General features: G+C 43.8%; 1 protein-coding gene across 1 annotated transcript; it reads right to left on the reverse strand.

The window, feature by feature from the left end:
- Nucleotides 1–2,455: 2,455 nt before the first annotated feature.
- LOC115162026 (transmembrane protein 229b-like) lies at nt 2,456–25,355 on the reverse strand. The gene is made up of 2 exons (XM_029712944.1): nt 24,864–25,355; nt 2,456–3,875 (listed from the first exon to the last, which is right to left on the reverse strand). The coding sequence occupies exon 2, from the start codon at nt 3,674–3,676 to the stop codon at nt 3,104–3,106; it is 573 nt and encodes a 190-aa protein (XP_029568804.1). The 5' UTR covers nt 3,677–3,875; nt 24,864–25,355; the 3' UTR covers nt 2,456–3,103.

Raw genomic sequence — 25,355 nt, forward strand, 5'->3', positions numbered from 1 at the left:
GTACAGGTTAGTCAAAGTAATTGAGGTAATATGTAGGTAGGGGTAAAGTGACAATGCATAGATAATAAACAGAGAGTAGCAGCAGTGTTAAAACAATTTGGGCCGGGTAGCCATTTGATTAATTGCCGACTTCAGCAGCCATTGAGGAGAACGATGACACCATTGCCAATGTGGCATTCATCAGCCTACCAACAATCACCCACCTTTTGAAGAAGCAGCAGGTATCTATGAAACACATTTTACCTGGTGCCTTTTGAGAGAAACAACGACCGGGTGAAACAACTGCGGGCCGAGTATGTTCAGGTACAGCGCTATATACTGTGTTACTGTTACTATTTGATGCATATGCTACTTCACAATATCATATTGGAACTATACTGTAAAATAACTAACCAAAATATATTTTTAGATGGTGCTTGATGCTGCTGTGAACCATGACAAGTATATCTTTGTTAATGAAGCGTGCTTCAACCTGGCCAAAACTGGGCTGATGTGGTCCCGCCCACGGCGCCAACGGGCGACGGTCCAAGTGTCTGGACAACATTGGGGAAACATCTCAATGCACACAACTATCACTGAAGATGGTGTGATAGGACATATGGTTGTGGTGAGAGATGTTTACAATCCAAATGAATGTACAATGACAGGTTTTGAAAGAAAGACTGGCTGTGTTACAAGTGTGACCCGTTTTCAGTTTTGTTCTCAGAGTTGTGAAAATGTACCACAAAGTAGTGCCAAAGCCATTAAAATAAAGCAATAAAATATAAAAAACTCTAATGAAATTCCTTGGCTGGCATAGAACGGCCCTCATCTGAGACTGTAGAGAAGCGAAGTGGTTATTTACCCAACTCACAAATGTATTTTATAAAGCCCTTTTGAAATCAGCAGTTGTCACTGAGTGCTTTACAGATACCCAGCTTAAAACCAAAGAGCAACAGATTTTATGGTCAAATAAATACATTTATTCCACAAACTATACACAATACATCGTTAAAATGTGTGATAGAATACAGTACAGTATTTCATAATATTCGTTTTATTTTTGTCAAACCAAGAAAATAAATAACTTTGTTACATGCATACTAAGTCTTAGGTTTATGTGGTGAGATCAGCCTCTCCCCCACCATCACTAAACATGCAGACACACACACACTTTCCATTGCATATTTCATTTGTGTGGCTTGTAAATTCTCATTACTATAATTGTATGATCAAAGCAATGGATTTCTTGTATAAAGACATTAGCAGCACCCAATGTTCTTGGCCTACTGACATATACCGTTTGTTGTAAATTAGACTCAAATAACCAGTTAGGGACTACATTTTTAAATACATTTTTAAATTAAATATGTAAATACCTTTAGTGCAATTATCACAAATATGTTGGACAGTTTCACAACTGTTCAACAAAACTCAAAACAGATCATTAAAAAGGCAGTTGTTTCAAAACTATAAGCAAATTTTCAATTGCCTAAGTACAACACACAGAATCATACAATCACTTTTTCACCAAACAATCTGTTGTCTAGAAAAACATATTTCTCAGGTGTAATGTGAAAACAGTGTAATGTACAGTAATTTATAGTACAGTAGCACGTTACATTCAAAGGGCAATTTTTAAACATGTATTTTTTGCATTTCTTACTATTGATTAACTGTTTGTTAAAATAACTAAATTGAGAAGATATCGTTGTTGTGTTTTGGTGATTAAATCAATGTTCTCATTGTATTTCACAGTAAACTTGGATCTTTGGATCAATGGTTGTGTGGTGAAAGATGTCTTCAAACAAAATTAATGCACAAAAAGTTTTACAAGTGCGTTACAGTTTGGAGTTTTGTACTAAGAGTTTTGAAAATTCCCCACATACTTGTGAAAATAGCACCAAAGCGATTGAAAAACAAAACTATAATCGTCATCACTTTGCATTGTTGATCTAGTGCTTTTGAATCCACGTGGCTTGAGGTAGCCTGGTTGTCCCACACACAGAATGTAATTCTATCTCTATGGTCCCACATCTGTTTGTGCTGTCTTGTCAAATCCTATGGTCGTTCTTGGTGCCAATATAACCTCTGAAGGAACCCAGAACCAAATCTCACACCAGCTACTGGATTTGGACGTTGGGAAAGATTTGTGGCAATAGAGTATTCATATGAGACTTCAGATCAAGCTTTCAGGTGCAGTATCTTATCAATTCCTAGAGCACTACTCTCCTGTAGGTTTTCACCACAACCCTAATCTACCGCACCTGATTGTAATAATTAGCTGGTTGATAAATTGAACATAGCTCAGCAGGTAGCCTCGTGGTTAGAGCCTCGTGGTTAGAGTGTTGGGCCAGTAACCGAAAGGTTGCTAGATCAAATCCCTGAGCCGACAAGGTAAAAATCTGTTGTTCTGCCCCTGAACAAGGCAGTTAACCCACTGTTCCTAGGCTGTCATTGAAAATAAGAATTTGTTCTTAACTGACTTGCCTAGTTAAATAAAGGTTAAATAAAATGACAAATAGGGATGGAGTGCAAATCCACAGGAGGGTAATGCTAGACATTGCCAAGGTTCTGATTCTGAACATAGAAATCCTGATTTCTTTCATTTGGAAGAACAGTAGATATAGCCCACAGTTAATGTAGGTACCTGAGACACCATTCATATAGCAGGCTAGGGCATGTGTAATACATATAGTACATTATAAGAGTACACCTAACTAGGTTGTAGACTACTCAAAATCAATTGCCTTTTGAAACAGACTGCAGTGCATACAGAACTCTATCACTAACTTTAGAAAAACATTCTCCACATGACAATGAATTGAAGCTATTGCATTGCTTTAGGACCCAGTCAAATTTGATAGTCAATACAGAACTTACTTCAGATTGCAATCAGAAGCTACATAACTACAGTACTTTGAATGTTGTTAAATAAAAATACAGTGTACATTTCCCAGAAGGAAGAGTTACGATTCAGAGACCATTTCCTGGACCCAGATTATGCCTAGTCCTGGACTAAAAATCACTTTCAATAGAGATTATCCATTGAGAAGGCTTTTTAGTCCACTATTGGGTTTATCAGTGTCTTGAAAACCGGACCTCAGTGTTCTTTGATCAGACCTCAGTCCACTTTCAGGAAACCATTGACTTCTGTACCTGCTCGTTCACCCCGTTGTCTCCTCCCCCCTCCTCCCCCATCTTCTCCCCCGCCTGCATCAGACTTGACGTCCTCTGTTCCGTCTGTGTCCATCCTTAGCCGCAGTGTGTTGCGTATAACCAGTTGCTCTGTCATGAACGACGCACAGAACCATGGCAGGGCGTACTCTGCCGTGATCAACCCCATGAAGTTATACTGAAAACAGGAATAATCCCAGGGACAGGCATCGAACTGGGTCAACAACAGCCCTGTACTGAACTCCCAGATGTACGTCCATAGGGTATAGATGAGGCATCGCAGCAGCAGGGGGCAGTGGAGAGCTCGGAGGGCCAGGTACATGTGCTCCACAATGAGGATGCAGGTCCCGTAGATGAACAGAGCCCACACACTGGTAACACCAGGGAACTTCCAGTCGCGGTTGACCACAAACTCCCAGGCGGCGGTGAACATGACCTCACAGAAGTAGCCATGGATGGCATACAGGTACCAGCGACACAGGACCGTCAGAGGCACTGGCGTAGGGGCTGTGGTTGCCATTGTAGTAGGGGTTATTTGGAATCGCCACGCCTTCGTGATGAGGTAGTCGTACCTGAGAGTTTTATGCCCAAATGTCACTTTGAGACCTCAAGGATTTTCTTTTGGTCTAATGGTTGGTTTGGTGTGTGAGAGGTCCCCAGTTCAATTACACCATAATGACCATCCCTCTCTTTTTATCTAGTGGATGAGAAATACAGGTCTGAGAGGGATAAAGGAGAGAAAAGTGAGTTAGGCAGTGTGGCGTTATAGAACGAGACAGGAGTAGCAGAGGTACTCTGGCTCTCTAAAACCTGCCTTGTGTCCTTGTGGTGATGGTGCACAGAGTATTACAATGACTGTTTTAAGTACGGACAATAGGCCTACTGTGGAAAGTACACCGACTACTAATGATTAAACTGTAGATAGGTAGAGGACTCTGGCCTTTCCCTTCTAACGTTGTTGGCTACCGGTCCTCAATCAACATCAGGTTGCATTTCAAACCATGTCAGTTTGCATTTCAAACCATGTCAGTTTGCATTTCAAACCATGTCAGTTTGTATTTCAAACCATGTCAGTTTGCATTTCAAACCATGTCAGTTTGCATTTCAAACCATGTCAGTTTGCATTTCAAACCATGTCAGTTTGCATTTCAAACCATGTCAGTTTGCATTTATACAACCGTGAGGAGCAGTAAAATGACTGATCATAAAGTTCAGAATAACCTTTATTCACCAAATACATTTACACATACTAAAAATGTTTCTTGGTGATATGGTGCTGCTAGTGATAGACAACATTTAGAGATAGAATACAGACAGCGGAGTTTACACAAAGTTTACATACAGTACCAGTCAAAAGTTTGTACATACTCATTCAAGGGTTTTTCTTTAATTTTACTATATTATGCATTGTTGAATAATAGTGAAGACATCAAAACTATGAAATAACACATATGGAATCATGTAGTAACCAAAAAAAGTGTATTTTATATTTGAGATTCTTCACAACCTTTGCCTTGATCACAGATTTTTGTACACTCTTGGCATTCTCTCAACCAGCTTCATGAGGTAGTCACCTGAAATGCATTTCAATTAACAGGTGTGCCTTGTTAAAGGTTAATTTGTGGAATTTCTTTCCTTCTTAATGTGTTTGAGCCAATCAGTTGTGTTGCGACAAGGTAGGAGTGGTATACAGAAGATAGCCCTATTTGGTAAAAGACCAAGTCCATATTATGGCAAGAAGGTGAGTCAATCTGGAACATTTCAAGAGCTTGGAAAGTTTCTTCAAGTGCAGTAGCAAAAACCATCAAGCGCTTTGATGAAACTGGCTCTCATGAGGACCGCCACAGGAAAGGAAGACCCAGAGTTACCTCTGCTGCAGAGGATAAGTTCACTAGAGTTAACTGCACCTCTGATTGCAGCCCAAATAAATGCTTCACAGAGTTCAAGTAACATTAACTGTTCAGAGGAGACTGTGAATCAGTCCTTCATGGTCGAATTGCTGCAAAGAAACCACTACTAAAGGACACCAATAAGAAGAAGAGACTTGTTTGGGCCAAGAAACATGAGCAATTGACATTAAACCGGTGGAAATCTGTCCTTTGGTCTGATGATGTAAGATTTTTGGTTCCAACTGCTGTGTCTTTGTGAGATGCAGAGTAGGTGAACGAATTATCTCCGATTGTGTGGTTCCCACCGTGAAGCATGGAGGAGGAGGTGTGATGGTGTGGGGGTGCTTTGCTGGTGGCCATGTCAGGGATTTATTTAGAATTCAAGGCACACCTAACCAGCATGGCTACCACAACATTCTGCAGCGACACACCATCCCATCTGGTTTGGGCTTAGTGGGACTATCATTTGTTTTTCAACAGGACAATGACCCAAAACACACCTCCAGGCTGTGTAAGGGCTATTTGACCAAGGATGGTGATGGAGTGCTGCATCAGATCACCTGGCCTCCACAATCACCCGACCTCAACCCAATTCAAATTGTTTGGGATGAGTTGGACCGCAGAGTGAGGGAAAAGCAACCAACAAGTGCTCAGCATATGTGGGAACTCCTTCAAGACTGTTGGAAAAGCATTCTTCATTAAGCTGGTTGAGAGAATGCCAAGAGTGTGCAAAGCTGTCATCAGGGCAAAGGGTGGCTACTTTGAAGAATCTCAAATATAAAATATTTTTTGATGTAATGCTTTTTTGGTTACTACATGATTCCATATGTGTTATTTCATAGTTTTGACTTCTTAACTATTCTACAATGTAGAAAATAGTAAAATAAAATAAAAACATTGAATGAGTAGGTGTGTCCAAACTTTTGACTGGTACTGTACATTTTATACAACTAAGTAGAGTGAACATAGAGCTATAGTCCCACAGTTGACAGTGCATGTCAGAGCATAAAACCAAGTCATGAGGTTGAAGGAATTGTCCATAGAGCTCCGAGACAGGATTGTGTAGAGGCACAGATCTGGGGAAGGGTACCAAACAATTTCTGCAGACCTGAAGGTCCCCAAGAACACAGTGGCCTTCATCATTCTTAAATGGAAGAAGTTTGGAACCACCAAGACTCTTCCTAGAGCTGGACGCCCGGCCAAACTGAGCAATCAGGGGAGAAGGGCCTTGGTCAGGGAGGTGACCAAGAATCCGATGGTCACTCTGACAGAGCTCCAAAGTTCCTCTGTGGAAATGGGAGAACCTTCCGGAAAGACAACCATCTCTGCAGAACTCCAACAATCAGGCCTTTAGCGTGACCAGACCGAAGCCACTCCTCAGTAAAAGGCACATGACAGCCCGCTTGGAGTTTGACAAAAGGCAACTAAAGGACTCTCAGACCATGAGAAACAGATTCTCTAGTCTGATGAAACCAAGATTCAACTCTTTGGCCTGAAAGATGGAGCTGAACATGTTCAGCTGGGAGAGTTTGTCTTGTAGCAGTTCTGGGATGATGGTGTTGAACGCAAGTGGTTAAGTTGACAGCGTCGTCCAACAACCTGTTGGCTCTGTAGGCGAACTGCAGTGGGTTGAGGGAGTGCTGGTTTTGTGATGAGATAGTACCAGGAGCTCAAAGGTTTTCATGATGAGCGAGGGGAGCGCTACAGGTCTGTAGTCATTATGGCAGGACATCTTTTGTTTCTTCGGGACTGGAACAACGATGAAAGATTTGAAACAGGCAGGAACAGTGCATTTCTCTAATGACTGATTGAATACGTCCGTGGAAACCGTGGAGAGCTGGTCAGTGCAGCGCTTAAGTGTGGCTGCATGGAGATACCTTATCTGGGCCAGCAGCCTTCCTGCTGTTCTGTTTTCTAAAGAGTCTGTTGACCTCCTGCTCTGTGATGACAAGTGGTGGGGGAAGGGGAGGGCGGCCTTGGACAGGCTGGGGGAGGGAGGGTGGGGGGTTCCTTGGATGGCAGAGAGCTAGAGGAGAGAGGAACCTGGAAAGGAATGGGGGAGGGAGGGGTGAGATAGATGGGTAAGAGTGGGAAGTGGCAAGGAGGGAGATGTGGGTGTTATTGTCTTTGTGATTGAAAAGCCTTTGTGAGTCAAATCTGAAGTAAAGCTGGTTTAGTTTATTTGTCAGTGAGGGGGTCATCTGCTGCCGGGGGAGCTTTAGGTTTGTAGTTGGTCATGTATTTTAGTCCTTTCCAGACAGACAAGCAGCCGTTGCTGGAGGACTGCTGCTCTAGCCTGACTTTGTACTGATGTTTGGCTGACTTCATTCCTGAGTGGAACTTTTTCTTGGCCTCCCTGTTCCTGTTGTTCTTGTAGTCTTCCTCTTTGGCAGAGCAGAGAGCCCTGTAGGATTCCTTTTTGGCACTGCAGAGACCCTTAATATTACATATCTGGGGCTATATGTATCAAGAGTCTGAGAGTAGGCTTACAGATTTCAGATCAGTTTTGCATTTAGATCACAATTAATAAGATTGCATAAAGAGGGGGGACCTGATCCTAGATCAGCACTCCTACTCTGAGAAGCTACATATGGCCCCTGGAATCAGGCTCAACACAATGTTATCATATAAAGAGAGTAATCAAACAATCAATCAAACAAGCAAAGCGTCAGTATAGAGAAAGTGGAGTCGAAATTCAATGGCTCAAACACGGGACTTATGTGGCAGGGTCTACAGACAATCACGGATAACAAAAATAAAACCAGCCCCGTCGCAGATATCGACGTCTTGCTCCCAGACAAATGAAACAACTTCTTTGCACGCTTTGAGGACAATAAAGTGCCACTGACATGGCCCGCTACCAAAGATTGTGGGCTCTCATTCTCCGTAGCCAACGTGAGTAAAGCATTTAAACGCGTTAACCCTTGCAAGGCTGCCGGCCGAGACGGCATCCCTAGCTGCGTCCTCAGAGCATGCGCAGACCAGCTGGCTGGTGTGTTTACGGACCTATTCAATCAAACCCTATCCCAGTCTGCTGTCCCCACATGCTTCAAGAGGGCCACCATTGTTCCTGTTCCCAAGAAAGCAAAGGTAACTGAACCAAATGACTATCGCCCCGTAGCACTGACTTCAGTCATCATGAAGTGCTATGAGAGGCTAGTTAAGGATCATATCACCTCCACCCTACCTGTCACCCTAGACCAACTCCAATTTGCTTACCACCCCAATAGATCCACAGACGACGCAATCGCCATCACACTGCCCTAACCCATCTGGACAAGAGGAATACCTAAGTAAGAATGCTGTTTGTTGACTACAGCTCAGCATTCAACACCATAGTACCCTCCAAACTCATCATTAAGCTTGAGACCCTGGGTCTCGACCCCGCCCTGTGCAACTGGGTCCTGGACTTCCTGACGTGCCGCCCCAGGTGGTGAAGGTAGGAAACAACATCTCCACTCCACTGATCCACAACACTGGGGCCCCACAATGGTGCGTTCTCAGCCCTCTCCTGTACTCCCACGACTGCGTGGCCATGCACGCCTCCAACTCAAATCACCAAGTTTGCAGACGTCACTACAGTGGTAGGCTTGATTACCAACAATGACGAGACAGCCTACAGGGAGGAGGTCAGGGCCCTCGGGATTGTGGTGTCAGGAAAATAACCTCCACTCAATGTCAGCAAAACAAAAGAGATGATCGTGGACTTCAGGAAACAGCAAAGGGAGCACCCCCCCATCCACATCAACGGGACAGTAGTGGAGAAGGTGGAAAGTTTTAAGTTCCTCGGTGTACATATCACCGACAAACTGAAATGGTCCACCCACACAGACAGGGTGGTGAAGAAGGTGCAACAGCGCTTCTTCAACCTCAGGAGGCTGAAAAAATGTGGCTTGTCATCGAAAACCCTCACTAACTTTTACAGGTGCACAATTGAGAGCATCCTGTTGGGCTGTATCACCGGCTGGTAACGCAACTGCACCACCCTCAACCGCAAGGCTCTCCAGAGGGTGGTGCGGTCTTCACAACGCATCACCGGGGGCAAACTACCTACCCTCCAGGACACCTACATCACCCGATGTAACAGGAAGATCATCAAGGACAACAACCACCCGAGCCACTGCCTGTTCACCCCGCTACCATCCAGAAGGTGAGGTCAGTACAGGTGCATCAAAGCTGGGACCGAGAGACTGAAAAACAGCTTCTATTTCAAGAACATCAGATTGTTAAACAGCCACCACTAGCACAGAGAGGTGGCTGCCTACCTACAGACTTGATATCATTGGCCACTTGAATAAATGGAACACAAGTCACTTTAATAATGCCACTTTAAGAACGTTTACATATCTCACATTACTCATCTCATATGTATATACTGTATACTGTATCCTTCACTATCTATTCTTTACTATCTATTGCATCTTAGCCGCTCTTTCACTGCTCATCCATATATTTTATACTTATATATTCTCATCCCATTCCTTTACTAGATTGTGTGTATTAGGTTTTGTTGTGGAATTGTTAGATATTACCTGTTAGATACTGCTGCACTGTCGGATCTAGAAGCATAAGCATTTCGCTACACTCACAATAACATCTGCAAACCATGTATATGTGCCCAATAACATTTGATTTGAGTAACCCACATGATCTGTGTGCATCATGTGCCCTTGCTTTCTGTAGTGTAAATACCCAGGTCAGACCAGAGACTGTATAAATAAGGGATGCCAGGCCAGACACACATAGGCAGTAGGCACCACTAGTATCAGGTGTCTGGAGGCCCTATCAGGGAGGGCACCCTTCAACCACTTTGTCAAAGACCCACTCTGTCATACAGGTACACAGGGCTGCTGCAGTGACACTGCCACACTGACAGTCATGTCATGACCGCAGTATAATTCCACGTGACCATTGAGTCACGGTAATGTCCTCTTATGCACTCTGGACATGCACTGGTAGTATCCAATTCCCTAACGGCAATCAGCCAGTCGACCTCTCCACGGTACATGGACCAACCAGAGTGATGTCATCTGCAAACTTGAGTGGTTTGACAGATGCGATGTTGGAGGTGCAGTTGTTGGTGTAGAGTGAGTAGAGTAGAGGTGAGAGCACACATCCTTGCGGCGCTCCGGTGCTGAGGGATAAAGAGTCTGAAAGGGATTTTCCAAGCTTCACGTGCTGCGTCCTGTTGGTCAGGAAGTCAGTGATCAACTGACAGATTGAGCTGAACATGCATCTTTATTTTGGTGTTGTTCAGAGTCAATAGACATCTTTAGTGTCCTAAGTTTTCATAACTGTGACCTTAATTGCCTACCGTCTGTAAGCTGTTAGTGTCTTAACGACCGTTCCACAGGTGCATGTTCATTAATTGTTCATTGAACAAGCATGGGAAACAGTGTTTAAACCCTTTACAATGAAGATCTGTGAAGTTATTTGGATTTTTACGATTTATCTTTGAAAGACAGGATCCTGAAAAGGGGACGTTTCTTTTCTTGCTGAGTTTAGTTGGTAATGTGTTTTAGTCCGAGGCAGTAGACACCACTGGCAGTAGGCACCACTGGTATCAGGAGTCTGCAGGCCCTGGCAGGGCTTCAACCACTCTGTCATACATCCTTCAACCACTCTGTCATACAACCACTCTGTCATACAACCACTCTGTCATACAACCACTCTGTCATACAACCACTCTGTCATATAACCACTCTGTCATACAACCACTCTGTCATATAACCACTCTGTCATACAACCACTCTGTCATACAACCACTCTGTCATACAACCAATCTGTCATACAACCACTCTGTCATACAGGTACATAGGGCTGTTGACACCGCAACACTGGCAGTCATGAGTCATGACCCCAATCAAATTCCAGGTGACCTTTGAGTCACGGTAATGTCCTCTTATGCACTCTGGACATGCGTTGGCAGCACCCACTTGCTAACGACCATCAGATAGCTAATGGCCTGGTACTCAGGGCTCTATTGTCCCTTTAACCACTCTGACATCAATGCAAACGTATTCGAAAATCACATCAAACACTTATCATCAAAACAGTATTGTTCTTTTAAACTCACATCACTGTGATGATCAATTTCAAGAAAGAAGTTCAACAACAAGTTGAAACTAAGTGGAAAACCTGGTCCTCGTGGATGTTGTTTCAGAGCCAAACACAACGGAAATGACAGCGCTTTCTAAGGTGATGATTCATTCAAAACTCTCATATGCATATTAGAGCTGATGCATATGCATAGGCCTATATATGAGCCCAAGCCCCGCAAAAAAACTGAATTAAAATAATGATTGTGCCATTATCCAATACCAGATTTATTTATTGTGGCAGAGATGGCATCTTGTGAAGTTATTTGGATTTTTACGATTTATTACAGACTTTATTTTGTTTTACTGATTTTAAGATGTCTTTAGTACATAATTGGTCTAGCCTGTACTCCAGAATTAAACAAATTCTAGTAATCACCTTTGAGTGTGGACTGTATTATTATGCATACTGGATGGACTGGTTACCTTATGCTATGCTCCAAATTTTCTATTCATGAGTCTGGGGGAGAACTTATAGGCCTATGCTATGCTGTTGGTTCGCCTACAATTACATAGAATTTGTATTTGATTTTGTATAGCATAGTAATAAGGCATATTTTTATAATTAATAGGTTGACACATTACCTTTAGCAACAGAATATCTATTCTCCGTTCATTTCCATCTCTTCCTCTCTCTCCTTCATTCCTTTCTCCAGCACGCAGAAAGATGTGCTGTCAAACAGTTTAATGAAATATGTTTTGTTGTGAAAACATGTTACTATTGATGTTCCCAAACAGATTTCACTTGGTTTCCCAAATTAAGCACTGGTTAGCTGCAGGAACAGGGTTGGAGAGCCCATGGCATACAGAGCACTGGTTAGCTGCAGGAACAGGGTTGGAGAGCCCATGGCATCCAGAGCACTGGTTAGCTGCATGAACAGGGTTGGAGAGCTCTTGGCATACAGAGCACTGGTTAGCTGCAGGAAGAGGGTTGGAGAGCCCATGGCATACAGAGCACTGGGTAGCTGCAGGAACAGGGTTGGAGAGCCCATGGCATACAGAGCACTGGTTAGCTGCAGGAACAGGGTTGGAGAGCCCATGGCATATAGAGCAGTGGGTAGCTGCAGGAACAGGGTTGGAGAGCCCATGGCATACAGAGTACTGGGTAGCTGCAGGAACAGGGTTGGAGAGCCCATGGCATACAGAGTACTGGGTAGCTGCAGGAACAGGGTTGGAGAGACCACGGCATACAGAGTACTGGGTAGCTGCAGGAAGAGGGTTGGAGAGCCCATGGCATATAGAGCACTGGTTAGCTGCATGAACAGGGTTGGAGAGCCCATGGCATACAGAGCACTGGTTAGCTGCATGAACAGGGTTGGAGAGCCCATGGCATACAGAGCACTGGTTAGCTGCAGGAAGAGGGTTGGAGAGCCCATGGCATATAGAGCACTGGTTAGCTGCATGAACAGGGTTGGAGAGCCCATGGCATACAGAGCACTGGTTAGCTGCAGGAACAGGGTTGGAGAGCCCATGGCATACAGAGTTTGGGTGAAATATCACCAGTCCCACAGCAAGAGGCTGCATGTACCTCAAACAGTGTTTGTTGCAGGGAGTGAAATAGTAGCCTTCCTGCATTATTGAAAAACGAACTGTAAGAAAGCGGACTCCATTTTTCCCCTGCCCTTGTTCCTGCCCATTTGATAATGGAGCATTCTGAATCTAAACTAATTTGACATATTAGTAAAGACAAGATTAAATTGAGAATAGTCTGATGGGTGAAAATATGATAACTTGATGAGAGAACAGCGACTTTCTCAAATCATCAAGAGCCTATAGTCACATCATGCAGCCCATATATATTTTTGATTTAAGACATTCCAAGTAGAATGGACTTACTGAAGAGCTCAGTGACTTTCAACATGGAACAGTTATTGGATACCACCTTTCCAACAAGTCATTTTGTCAAATTTCAGGACTGCTAGAGCTGCCCCAGTCAACTATAAGTGCTGTTATTGTGAAGTGGAAATGTCTAGGAGCAACAACGGCTCAGCCGTGAAGTAGTAGGCCACCCAAGCTCAGAATGGGACCGTCGAGTGCTGAAGCACGTAAAAATTGTCTGTCCTCAGTTGCAAAACTCACTACCGAGTTTCAAACTGCCTCTGGAAGCAGCATCAGCACAAGAACTGTTCATCGGGAGCTTCATGAAATGGGTTTCCATGGCCGAGCAGCCACACACAAGCCTAAGATCACCATGCGCAATGCCAAGCGTCGGCTGGTGTGTTGTAAAGTATTACCGCCATTGGACTCTGGAGCAGTGGAAACACATAGCCTGGAGTGATGAATCACACTTCACCATGTGGCAGTCCGGCGGACGATTCTGGGTTTGGTGAATGCCAGGAGAACGCTACCTGCCTGAATGCATAGTGCCAACTATAAAGTTTGGTAGAGGAGGAATAATGGTCTGGGGCTGTTTTTCATGTTTTGGGTGAAGGAAAATCTTAACGCTACAACATACAATGACATTCTAGATGATTCTGTGCTTCCAACTTTGTGGCAACAGTTTGGGGATGGCCCTTTCCTGTTTCAGCATGACAATACCCCTGTGCACAAAGCAAGCTCCATACAGAAATGGTTTGTCAAGATCAGTGTGGAAGAACTTGACTGGCTTGCACAGAACCCTGACCTCAACTCCATCGAACACCTTTGGGATGAATTGGAATGCCAACTGCGAGCCAGGCCTAATCGCTCAACAACAGTGCCCGACCTCACTAATGCTCGTGGCTGAATGGAAGCAAGTCCCTGTAGCAATGTTCCAACATCTAGTGGAAAGCCTTCCTAGAAGAGTGGAGGCTGTTATAGCAGCAAAGCTGGGACCAACTCCATGTTAATGTCCATGACTTTGGAATGAGATGTTCAACAAGCAGGTGTCCACATACACTACATGACCAAAAGTATCTGTCGACTAGGTGGGAATCTTAAAGAGACTAAAGACTAAAGAGGCTTCACGCATAGCTTTTATTTTGACCCATAAGAGTAGGATAAGAATGTTTCTATTCTCAGCAATTTCCTACTCTGAGACACTTTGTGGATACGGGCCAAGGTATTGACCCCTGGCCAGTAACTGACTGGCCAGTATGGCTTCCTAAGTCACTCTTTATTGATCATGATTTTGGGATGCAGGTACTGGGTTCCTGTCATGTACTGTATGCAGCAGTGGTTCACACACACAGCAGCACAAAAAAAAGTTGTTCCAAATGAATAGGAAAGATGTTTTGACTACTCCTGGACAGTCTCCTATGTGTTTTAGTATACAGTAGCTCTGATACAGTGAAGCCCTAATGGAAATGTAATACAGAAGGAATAGAAGAAATGAAACAGTGACCTTCCTGAGGTCACTGACTGTGAGAGTCATACCCACTGAGAGAGAGAGAATAGCATGGAGGATTATATAAAAATAGAGTGATGCTGATGGAAGAGAGAGAGAGATTTTTGGAGTGCTTAAAAAGCTCATGTAACGCTCCAGTAGGCATCAGTGTACTCTCCTCAAGGTGAATCCTAAACAAAACACGGAGAGAGAGAGAGAGAGAGAGAGAGAGAGAGAGAGAGAGAGAGAGAGAGAAGTTAGGTCTATTTAATTTTGTCATTATTTTCTTCATCAGGGGCGTGAGGCACACCAAAAATCTGAGGGGGCACAAAGTATGCGAGGATGGTCCGGATGGGGGCTAGACCATCCAACCGTATATTGGAGAATTTTGCATTTTTCAAACACCTGAAACAGTTTTTTTCTGCAATCTAGAGCCATAATCATCACATAAAAATGTCTGCATATCTAAGTAAACCTCTTGAGCCTCTGTATCCTCCTGACTGGCGGTTCTTTTTTTTAAAAGAAAATCAATATATTGCTTCTCTGCATGTCTGCTAAAATCTGGGTAAAATATTGAAAGGAATGTCTTATTCAGCACATGTAGTTATTGCTTGCTTTTCTAAAGTCTACCAACCTTGCCAGCAGTCATGCCATCTAAGACAGAGTAGCCAGCTTGTCAAACTAACTTCATTGATACCCTGAAATGGCTTCTTGGTATCTAGTTATGAGGTTGGGAACCTATCTAGACTAGCTAAAGCCAACTTCATAAAATTGCTTGGTGGCTAGTAGTATTACAGAGAAACAATATATATATATATATATATTTAAAAATAACAAATATGAGGGGGAATGTGCCCCCTATGGGCATGACACCTCTGCTCTTCATGATGGGTATACAGTAAAAAAAAAAAAAAAAATAATATTTCACCTTTATTTAACCAGGTAGGCCAGTTGAAAACAAATTCTCATTTACAACTACGACCTGGCCAAGATAAAGCAAAGCAGTGCGACACAAACAACAACAGAGTTACACATGGAATAAACAAAACATACAGTCAATAATACAATAGAAAAAATATATATAATAAAAAGTCCATATACAGTGTGTGCAAATGAGGTAAGATAAGGGAGGTAAGGCAATAAATAGTCCATTGTGGTGCAATAATTATAATTTAGCAATTAAACACTGGAGTGATAGATGCGCAGAAGCTGAATGTGCAAGTAGATATACTGCGGTGCAAAGGAGCAAAATAATAATAATAATAACAGTATGGGGATGAGGTAGTTGGATGGGCTATTTACAGATGGGCAATGTACAGGTGCTGTGATCTGTGAGCTGCTCTGACAGCTGGCGCTTAGAGTTAGTGAGGGAGATATGAGTTTCCAGCGTCAATGATCTTTGCAATTTATTCCAGTCATTGGCAGCAAAGAACTAGAAGGAAAGGTGGCCAAAGGAGCAATTGGCTTTGGGGGTGACCAGTGAGATATACCTGCTGGAGCGCGTGCTACGAGTGGGTGCTGCTATGGTGACCAATGAACTGAGATAAGGCGGGGCTTTACTTAGCAAAGACTTATAGATGACCTGGAGCCAGTGGGTTTGGCGACGAATATGAAGCGAGGGCCAGCCAACTAGAGCATACAGGTCGCAGTGGTGGTAGTATATGGGGCTTGGTGATAAAACGGATGGCACTGTGATAGACTGCATCCAATTTGCTGAGTAGAGTGTTGGAGGCTATTTTGTAAATTACATCGCCAAAGTCAAGGATCGGTAGGATAGTCAGTTTTACGAGGGTATGTTTGGCGGCATGAGTGAAGGAGGTTTTGTTGCAAAACAGGAAGCTGTGTGGCTCAGTTGGTAGAGCATGGTGTTTGCAACGCCAGGGTTGTGGGTTCGATTCCCACGGGGGGCCAGTACGGAGAAAAAAATGTATGAAATGTATGCATTCACTACTGTTAGTCGCTCTGGATAAGAGCGATAGTGATGCTGGATGGGCGAGCAGGTGCTGGTAGCGATCGGTTGAAGAGCATGCATTTAGTTTTACTAGCATTTAAGAGCAGGTTAGTTAACAGTGTCCAAAGAAGGGCCAGAAGTTTACAGAATAGTGTCGTCTGTGTAGAGGTGGATCAGAGAATCAGCAGCAGCAAGAGCGACATCCTTGATGTATACAGAGAAAAGAGTCGGCCCGAGAATTGTTGCAGTGTGTTAGGGAAAGGTCCACATTTACATAATAGTTATCCAGAGGCAATGGGTTTAATTTCAGTCGGGGAGGTTTTAGTATTTGTTTTATTTTGTCCAGGGGAGTAATGTAATGGTATTTGTAATCAATTGAATGTCATATTGCTCAGGGTTTGAAAATTAGTTGCTTATTATAATATCTCATGTCTGCCCAATGATGCCCCTCCTCCATGATTCTCTGCTGGGCGTGCAATATCAAGTGCACCTGGTTTGGTCTCAGTAAAATGATCCATAGCCTATACCAGCCTTTCTCAAACCCCGGGTCTGTGGAGGAATGCTTGTCTGTCTGCAGCATATTTGCATTGAATATGATTGGGGGGTGTTATGGTCTGTGCCCTATCTGACTGGAATAAATACTTTCCATAGGCCTACCTTCGCAATGCGCTGAACTATGCGGCAATAAAAAAATCATGTTGCCATGACTAAGTCTAGCTACACCAAACACACACACACACACACACACACACACACACACACACACACACACACACCAAACACACACACACACACACACACACACACACCAAACACACACACACACACACACACACACACACACACACACACACACACCCACACACACACACACACACACACACACACACACACACACACACACACACACACACACACACACACATGGGGGGATGGAGTGACGAACGGGAGGAGTGAAGGAGCGGAGGGAGGTCCAGCTCCCTCTCACTCTCTGTCTTTCTCATAGCCCCTACACCATGACAAGAAATATCTACACACACACTACAGTAAGAACGGCCCCCACGTACGCACACACACGGACATACGGACCAAGTCTCTCTCTCACACACACACACACACACACACACACCCACACACACACACACACACACACACACACACACACACACACACACACAGGCTAGCCCTGCTGTGCAGCCTGCACACCCTCTCTTTCTCTGGATTTGTTTGAAATTACAGCTGCCCTCCAAACCGCTCTGTGTGATATGTCAGATTTGCCTCAGCAACAATGTTATGACGCCATCGAAAATGCGCAGACATTTAGAAACAAAGCATCCATATCCCAAGGATAAACCAGACCATTTATTATTTTTTTATTATCAAAAAAAGAGATGAACAACCTAACAAAAATGCTGCACAACAGTTTCCCAGACAACGAGAGTTTAGTGAAGACTTCATACATACTCTCTCATAACATTTCCAAGTGCCAGGCTACCTTCAATATAGTTTAAAAGCTGGTCATGCCCTCAGTCGTGGATGCTTGCCGAGAGGTTTTATGTCCCAACTGCTGCTACAAAGATCAGTGAAATCCCACTCTCCAACGACACTGTCAATCGTAGAATCCAGGATATGGCAGATTATATTGAATCGCATGCAGGTTTTAGACAGAGCCCGCACATCAAATTGGTTTGCCTTCCAATTAGATGAGACGACTGACATTTCAAATGCCGCTTCTTGTATATATATTCGCTACATGAAGAATGTCTTTGTTCTAAAGAGTTGCCTCAGAATACAACTGCAGGTGAAATATTCTGTGTTCTGAATGAGTACATAATGGGACATGGATTATGATGGGACTGTGGTATCGGGATCTGTAAGTCTACCGACGAGACTGCTGCTCAACCTATCCATGCAGGGATGAGCAAGTGACAATTTCCAAGCAAACAATAAAATTGCCGATTTCAAGAAAAAAAACTGGGCATCTGGAGAGACCGAGAGGATAGAATAATTTTCGATATGCTCCCCCTATTCTCAATTCTGGCTGACGTGGGTTATGTAGATTTCATGAGGTCACATCTGAGCCAAACTCTGCTCAAATTCGAGGATTACTTCCCTTCACAATCTGATCTACGCCCGGGAAAGCAGTGGATGTGTAATCCCTTCACCCGCACTTAAGCATGTCACTGGTTCTTGATGATAAACTATTGGAGCTGTCCAGTGACCAAGGCCTGCGCACTCGTTTTAATGAGATGCACTTGTCGACATTCAGAAGCAAAGAATACCCGCAACTCAGCGAGATGGCTGTGAAGACGTTAATCCTCTTTCATTCTACCTACTTACAGTGCATTTGGAAAGTATTCAGATCCCTTCTCTACATTTTGTTACGTTACAGCCTTATTCTAAAATGGATTGGACATGATTTGGAAAGGCATACACCTGTCTATATAAAGGTCCAGTTGACAGCTCCGGGTTGGCGCCCCCCTTGGGTTGTGCCGTGGCTGAGATCTTTGTGGGCTATACTCGGCCTTGTCTCAGGATGGTAAGTTGGTGGTTGAAGATATCCCTCTAGTGGTGTGGGGGCTGTGCTTTGGCAATGTGGGTGGGGTTATATCCTGCCTGTTTGGCCCTGTCCGGGGCCACAGTGTCTCCCGACCCCTCCTGCCTCAGCCTCAAGTATTTATGCTGCAGTAGTTTACGTGTCGGGGGGCTAGGGTCAGTCTGTTATATCTGGAGTATTTCTCCTGTCTTATCCGGTGTCCTGTGTGAATTTAAGTATCCTCTCTGTAATTCTCTCTTTCTTTCTCTCTTTCATTCTTTCTTTCTCTCTCTGAGGACCTGAGCCCTTGGACCATGCCTCAGGACTACCTGGCCTGATGACTCCTTGCTATCCCCAGTCCACCTGGCCGTGCTGCTGCTCCAGTTTCAACTGTTCTGCCTGTGGCTATGGAACTCTGACCTGTTCACCGGACGTGCTACCTGTCCCAGACCTGCTGTTTTCAACTCTCTAGAGACAGACGGAGCGGTAGAGATACTCTGAATGATCGGCTATGAAAAGCCAACTGACATTTTCTCCTGAGGTGCTGACCTGTTGCACCCTCGACAACCACAGTGATTATTATTATTTGACCCTGCTGGTCATCTATGAACATTTGAACATCTTGGCCATGTTCTGTTATAATCTTCACTCAGCACAGCCAGAAGAGGACTGGCCACCCATCATAGCCTGGTTCCTCTCTAGGTTTCTTCCTAGGTTCTGGCCTATCTAGGGAGTTTTTCCTAGCCACCGTGCTTCTACACCTGCATTGCTTGCTGTTTGGGGTTTTAGGCTGGGTTTCTGTACAGCACTTTGTGACATCAGCTGATGTCACAAAAATAAATTTGATTTGATGATTTGATTTGATTTGACAGTGCATTTCAGAGCAAACACCAAGCCATGAGGTCAAAGGAATTGTCCATAGAGCTCCAGGACAGGATTATGTTGAGACACAGATCTGGGGAAGGTTACCAAACAATCTCTGCAGCATTGAAGGTCCCCTAGAACACAGTGGCCTCCATCATTCTTACATGGAAGAAGTTTGGAACCATCAAGACTCTTCCTAGAGCTGGCCGCCCAGCCAAACTGAGCAATCTTGGGAGAAGGGCCTTGGTCAGGGAGGTTACCAAAAACCCAATGGTCACTCTGACAGAGCTCCAGAGTTCTTCTGTAGAAATGGGAGAACCTTCCAGAAGGACAACCATCTCTGCAGCACTCCACAAATCAGGCTTTTATGGTAGAGTGGCCTGACGGAATCCACTCCTCAGTAAAAGGCACATGACTGCCCGCTTGGGACTCTCAGACCATGAGAAACAAGATTCTCTGGTCTGATAAAACCACTATTTGGCCTGAATGTCAAGCGTCAAGTCTGGAGGAAACCTGGTACCATCCCTAAGGTGAAGCATGGTGGTGGCAGCATCATGCCATGAGGATGTTTTTCAGCAGCTGGTACTGGGACACTAGTCAGGATTGAGGGACAGATGAACGGCATAAAATACAGAAAGATCTTTGATGAAAACTCCAGAGTGCTCCAGAGCACTCAGGACCTCAGACTGGGGCGAAGGTTCACCATCCAACAGGACAACAACCTCAAGGACACAGACAATGCAGAAGTGGCTTCTGGACAAGTCTCTGAATGTCCTTGAGGTTCAAGTCCAGCCAGAGCCCGGACTTGAAACCAATCGAACATCTCTGGAGAGACCTGAAAACAGCTTCCCAAATACAGGTGTGCCAAGCTTGTAGCGTCATACCCAAGAAGACTCAAGGCTGTAATCGCTGCCAAAGGTGCTTCAACTAAGTACTGAGTGAAGGGTTTGAATACTTAAGTAAATGTCTTATTTTCATTTTTTTATTTTAGAAATGTGCTAACATTTCTAAAAAACTGTTTTATTTGTAATTTTAGGGTATTGTGTGTAGAGTGGTGAGGGGAAAATACTATTTAATCAATTTCAGAATAAGGCTGTAAAGTAACAAAATATGGAACAAAAGTCAAGGGGTCTGAATACTTTCCGAATGCACTGTATGTGAGACCAGCTTCTCATCTCTTGCTGCAACAAAATCTAAATATCGCAACAGACAGGCTGTTGAAGACACCTCTGGGGTGTCCCTGGCACAAAAGTTTGAGAAAGGCTGGCCAATAACGTAGGCCTAGACTATGTGAAGAGCATACTCAGAGAGGTGCACTTCCTTCCCGAGCATTACACACTGCAATGGATAGGCTATCCCAATCATGAGCCCTGGCATGCCCTGCTCTTGCTGATGTAAACCCTTTTTGTGCTGCCTTTTTGTGCTGCCTAACCAATGACTGTGCTGTGTATCATGGCACTTCAGGAGGCGAGTCAATTTGTAAAAAAAAAAGCAATATCTGTGTGCAATGACTAGGCCTACTGATGTCCTGTTCAGCTTGAGAGGGAGGAGAAGGAGGACCGGAGGTAAGCTTACTATTGGTATAATTTATTGCCCATAATGAAGTTATTTATCAGAGTTATTGAACTCACAAATAAACCATATTCGAGTAATTTACATACATTACTATGAAGCGGCAGCCGCAGAGATGGACAGCACACGGGTGCTGAAAGTAGGCTAATTCGAGAAGATCTCATTCATTTAAAACATTCTAATTTGAATTAGACTTTAGGCTACTAACAACTAGAGGGCTTTGTGTTGGAGCATATTTCTTCCTATTAAATAAAAGGTATGCCTACCTGTTTGAAAGACTAAATTATAGTCTACTATCCATAGATTCTGTCAGCCAATTCCTTCTGTCACCATGAACACTTTAAATATCTCAGTGTCAGTTAAGGGCTTGGTGTGTTAAGTTAAAACCAGGGCTCTAATTGAGTGGGTATGTGAGGGTATTGTGGCTTTTGTTAAAGAAAATGGCTAAAAGCATAGGTCTACCCTTTGTTAACTTAAGATTTTTTTTTAAATGGACCTGATTATATAAAGTGATCTATAACGATGCTGGATGGAAAATGCCGGGGAATGACGTGACTCCGATGCATATGGAATATATTTGGTTTGTCTCTATGACATTCAGAGGCTGCGCTACAACTTTCTGTAGCTGAGGAGGAGACAAAAAAATGACTTTACTAGGGAAGTAAGGATTCTGTCACTATCAATTGAGGTTCGCTTTTTCAACAGGCTATTAAACAACATACTAACTCTAAATCTGTCAGAAGCAAGCAAGGTAGCCTAAAATTAAATATTTAGGCTATATTATTATTTCAATGCTATAGCCTGCCATTTAAGAATTAAATTGTGAAACATTTGTGACACGCTATAGGCTGTCAGGAGCACTCAGCATTTCAACAACACATCAACAACAGCACTTCAACAACTTGCCTTTAATTTTGCATTTAGGCTGTAAAAGAAAATGTTACAAAATAACTACTTAGAGTTAAATAACAATGAAACAAAAAATGTCTTATTTGCCTTTTGAATTCACTTTAAGAAACATGAGTCTGGCCAGTCTGGTTTGAGGATCATGTGGTGAGTTATGCATGCCTAGCTTGTTCATTTAGCCTAGCAGATATTCTTATTGAACCACAGTCGACACAAATCTGTTTTATAACAACAATAAAATGGAATAAAATAGAATGAATTAGAAAATGATAGTTGCCAAATGAAAAATAAATTACAAGTGCATACCTGATGATATGTGTCTGCTGTGTTAATCAATTAATGGCTTTTTCTCCAATTCATTGATGATCAGATACTTCAGTTGTAACTGGTTCTGTTGCTCTACATTTTTACACTTGATAGACAACTTTTCCAAACTTAGACTATCCTCTATTTGAACAACATCCTGTATAGAAATCTAAATGTCTCTGGTGCTGCAGCATGCACTCATTAGTTTTCATGCTCTGTTGTGGTATTAAAAAAGCTTGTCTCCAGTCAGGTAAATGGATGTATGGACGTATAATAGCATGAAATGCATTAATAAAAGGCAATTATTTTCTCAGACCGCAAATAAGATGATAGATTCATGCAGTGCTTTTATCATAATGGATATCTTTCCACCCTTGTCCGCTGTGGTCTGCGAATCCACAACCCTCTGGCTACTTTGCCATGTGATGCTTACAAAACCAAGAACAGTTCCTAAAACTGCATATCTAAGGCTCTGGTCTGTCCTAGGAGTGAGGGTAAACCGTAGGCATGTTCTCTGCTATCTACTTCGTTTTAATTGAGGGAGGGCCCTTTTTTTCTCTCCAATTGTTCAGGAAGGGTCGGGAAAAATATATTTTACTGAAGGTAGGGCCATCCATTTTAATTTCAGAGAGATACAATTTTCTTTAGGTTTCCCTCATTATAAATAATGTACAGTCCCTTAGCAGGCGTCTATCATTTTGCATCTATTTTAGCAGAAACAATAATTAAAATGTTTTTTTAAAACTTTATATGACTAAACGAGTATGCAAAGTTTGATGGGAAAATGTGGATGCGATTTGGTTATTAGGTAGGCTACTGTGCTGTGTGGAAATTAATTCAGTAAAATTAATTACTAGCCTGTGGCCCCGCCCCCCTCTCTCTCCCTCTCTCGCTCTCTCCCGCTCTCTCCCGCTCTCTCCCTCTCTCTCCCTCTCTATCTCTCTCTCCCTCTCTCGTTCTCTCCCGCTCTCTCTCGCTCTCTCCCTCTCTCGCTCTCTCGCTCTCTCTCGCTCTCTCCCTCTCTCTCGCTCTCTCCCTCTCTCGCTCTCTCCCTCTCTCGCTCTCTCTCCCTCTCTCTCCCTCTCTCGCTCTCTCTCGCTCTCTCCCTCTCTCTCTCCCGCTCTCTCGCTCTCTCTCGCTCTCTCTCGCTCTCTCCCTCTCTCTCGCTCTCTCCCTCTCTCGCTCTCTCTCGCTCTCTCGCTCTCTCCCTCTCTCGCTCTCTCCCTCTCTCGCTCTCTCCCTCTCTCGCTCTCTCTCCCTCTCTCTCCCTCTCTCTCTCGCTCTCTCTCGCTCGCTCTCTCCCTCTCCTCGCTCTCTCTCGCTCTCTCCCGCTCTCTCCCTCTCTCTCGCTCTGTCCCTCTCTCGCTCTCTCCCTCTCTCTCGCTCTCTCCCTCTCTCTCCCTCTCTCGCTCTCTCTCGCTCTCTCCCTCTCTCCCTCTCTCTCGCTCTCTCCCTCTCTCTGTGCCATTGAGTTCAGGGACCCTGAAAGACCTTGATATGTGGAGTTAAAAAACTAAGCCCTCCAACCTGTGACATGGTTTATATCCATGGGATTAGGAATCTTGGACACTCAAATTAAAAGAGGAAGAAGGGTTGGCCACGACACCTTGACCAGGCTTGTGAACGAGGGGGAGGGGAGACCGCAGCATTACTGCGCGGATGCAAGATTCTCCATCTCTCCTGTCCCGGTTCTAAACGCTGCATTGGCAAACTCACAAAGCCTAGCTGATAGTGGGGGAAATGTCGATGACATGACACAAATAGGCTACGGTGGCCTACCCTACTGAGTACTTCCCCAAATCCAAATATTGATTGCTGATGATGGCTTTGCGTGCATTTCTTTTAGGCTACACTACATTATGCCAATGCGACAAACTGTTCCTATAAAATCAGTGTGAGAATAAACATGTTGCGAATATTATCTTGAGAAACTGGAAATATCGGGGGGAAACGCTGGTTATAATCCTTATAGATAAACATGAATTGTCTTGTCCGTGATGATTGCAGTGTTGTAAAATAAATTGGACAGAGTAAAAATGACAGCGAACCGCTGACACAAGCTGGGCCATATTTTATTTGGCTACATTTCATTCCATTGGTTCAATATGTCACTGCTGCATACCCACATTATCCTCGGGTCGTTTTGCAAGAGGAGATTTCAGTCAAATAAATATTAATTACTGTAGTGATGAAAAAAGTACAGTCTTGCACAATGTCCTGTCCGGTTTCAAGTACATTAATTTAAAGTGGAACAAAAATGATACAAACCTAAACATCTTACCGTAATATAGTCGCTGCAGTGGTCCTACCGGATGCAGCAGAGCCAATCATTTATGTGCTATATGGACTAACAGACCATGCGAAGTCTCACCGTCCTGTTACCGGCACACCGTTCCCGGTCCCTCCACTGTCCGATCCTTCACCGACTGCAGTAGTAGCCACTAGCCAGGACAGCGGCACATGTTTAGAGACGGCTCGGAGACCGGCTCCACGCACGCCGTTCATGCATCTTAACTCTTTCGTCACCTCAACGAACAGTGCCTTAAACAGTGAGCAGCACTCAGAGCTATGTCTTGTTCAGTAGGGAGAAACATTTTGAAACTGAGTGAGAGTGGAAAGGAAACCTAGTCAGTTGTACAACTGAATGCATTCAACCGAAATGGGTCTTCCACATTTAACCGATATCCAAGTTATTGGTTCCAGGGGAGCAGTTACTGTCGGCGATTAACTGCCTTGCTCATGGGAGAACGGCAGATTTTTCTAACTTGCCGGC

Source organism: Salmo trutta, chromosome 25 (assembly GCF_901001165.1).
Source record: "Salmo trutta chromosome 25, fSalTru1.1, whole genome shotgun sequence".
NCBI lineage: Eukaryota > Metazoa > Chordata > Actinopteri > Salmoniformes > Salmonidae > Salmo > Salmo trutta.

What these genes read in the sequence shown, in the direction of transcription:
- LOC115162026 (XM_029712944.1), bottom strand. Translation starts at nt 3,676, where the DNA reads ATGGCAACCACAGCCCCTACGCCAGTGCCTCTGACGGTCCTGTGTCGC.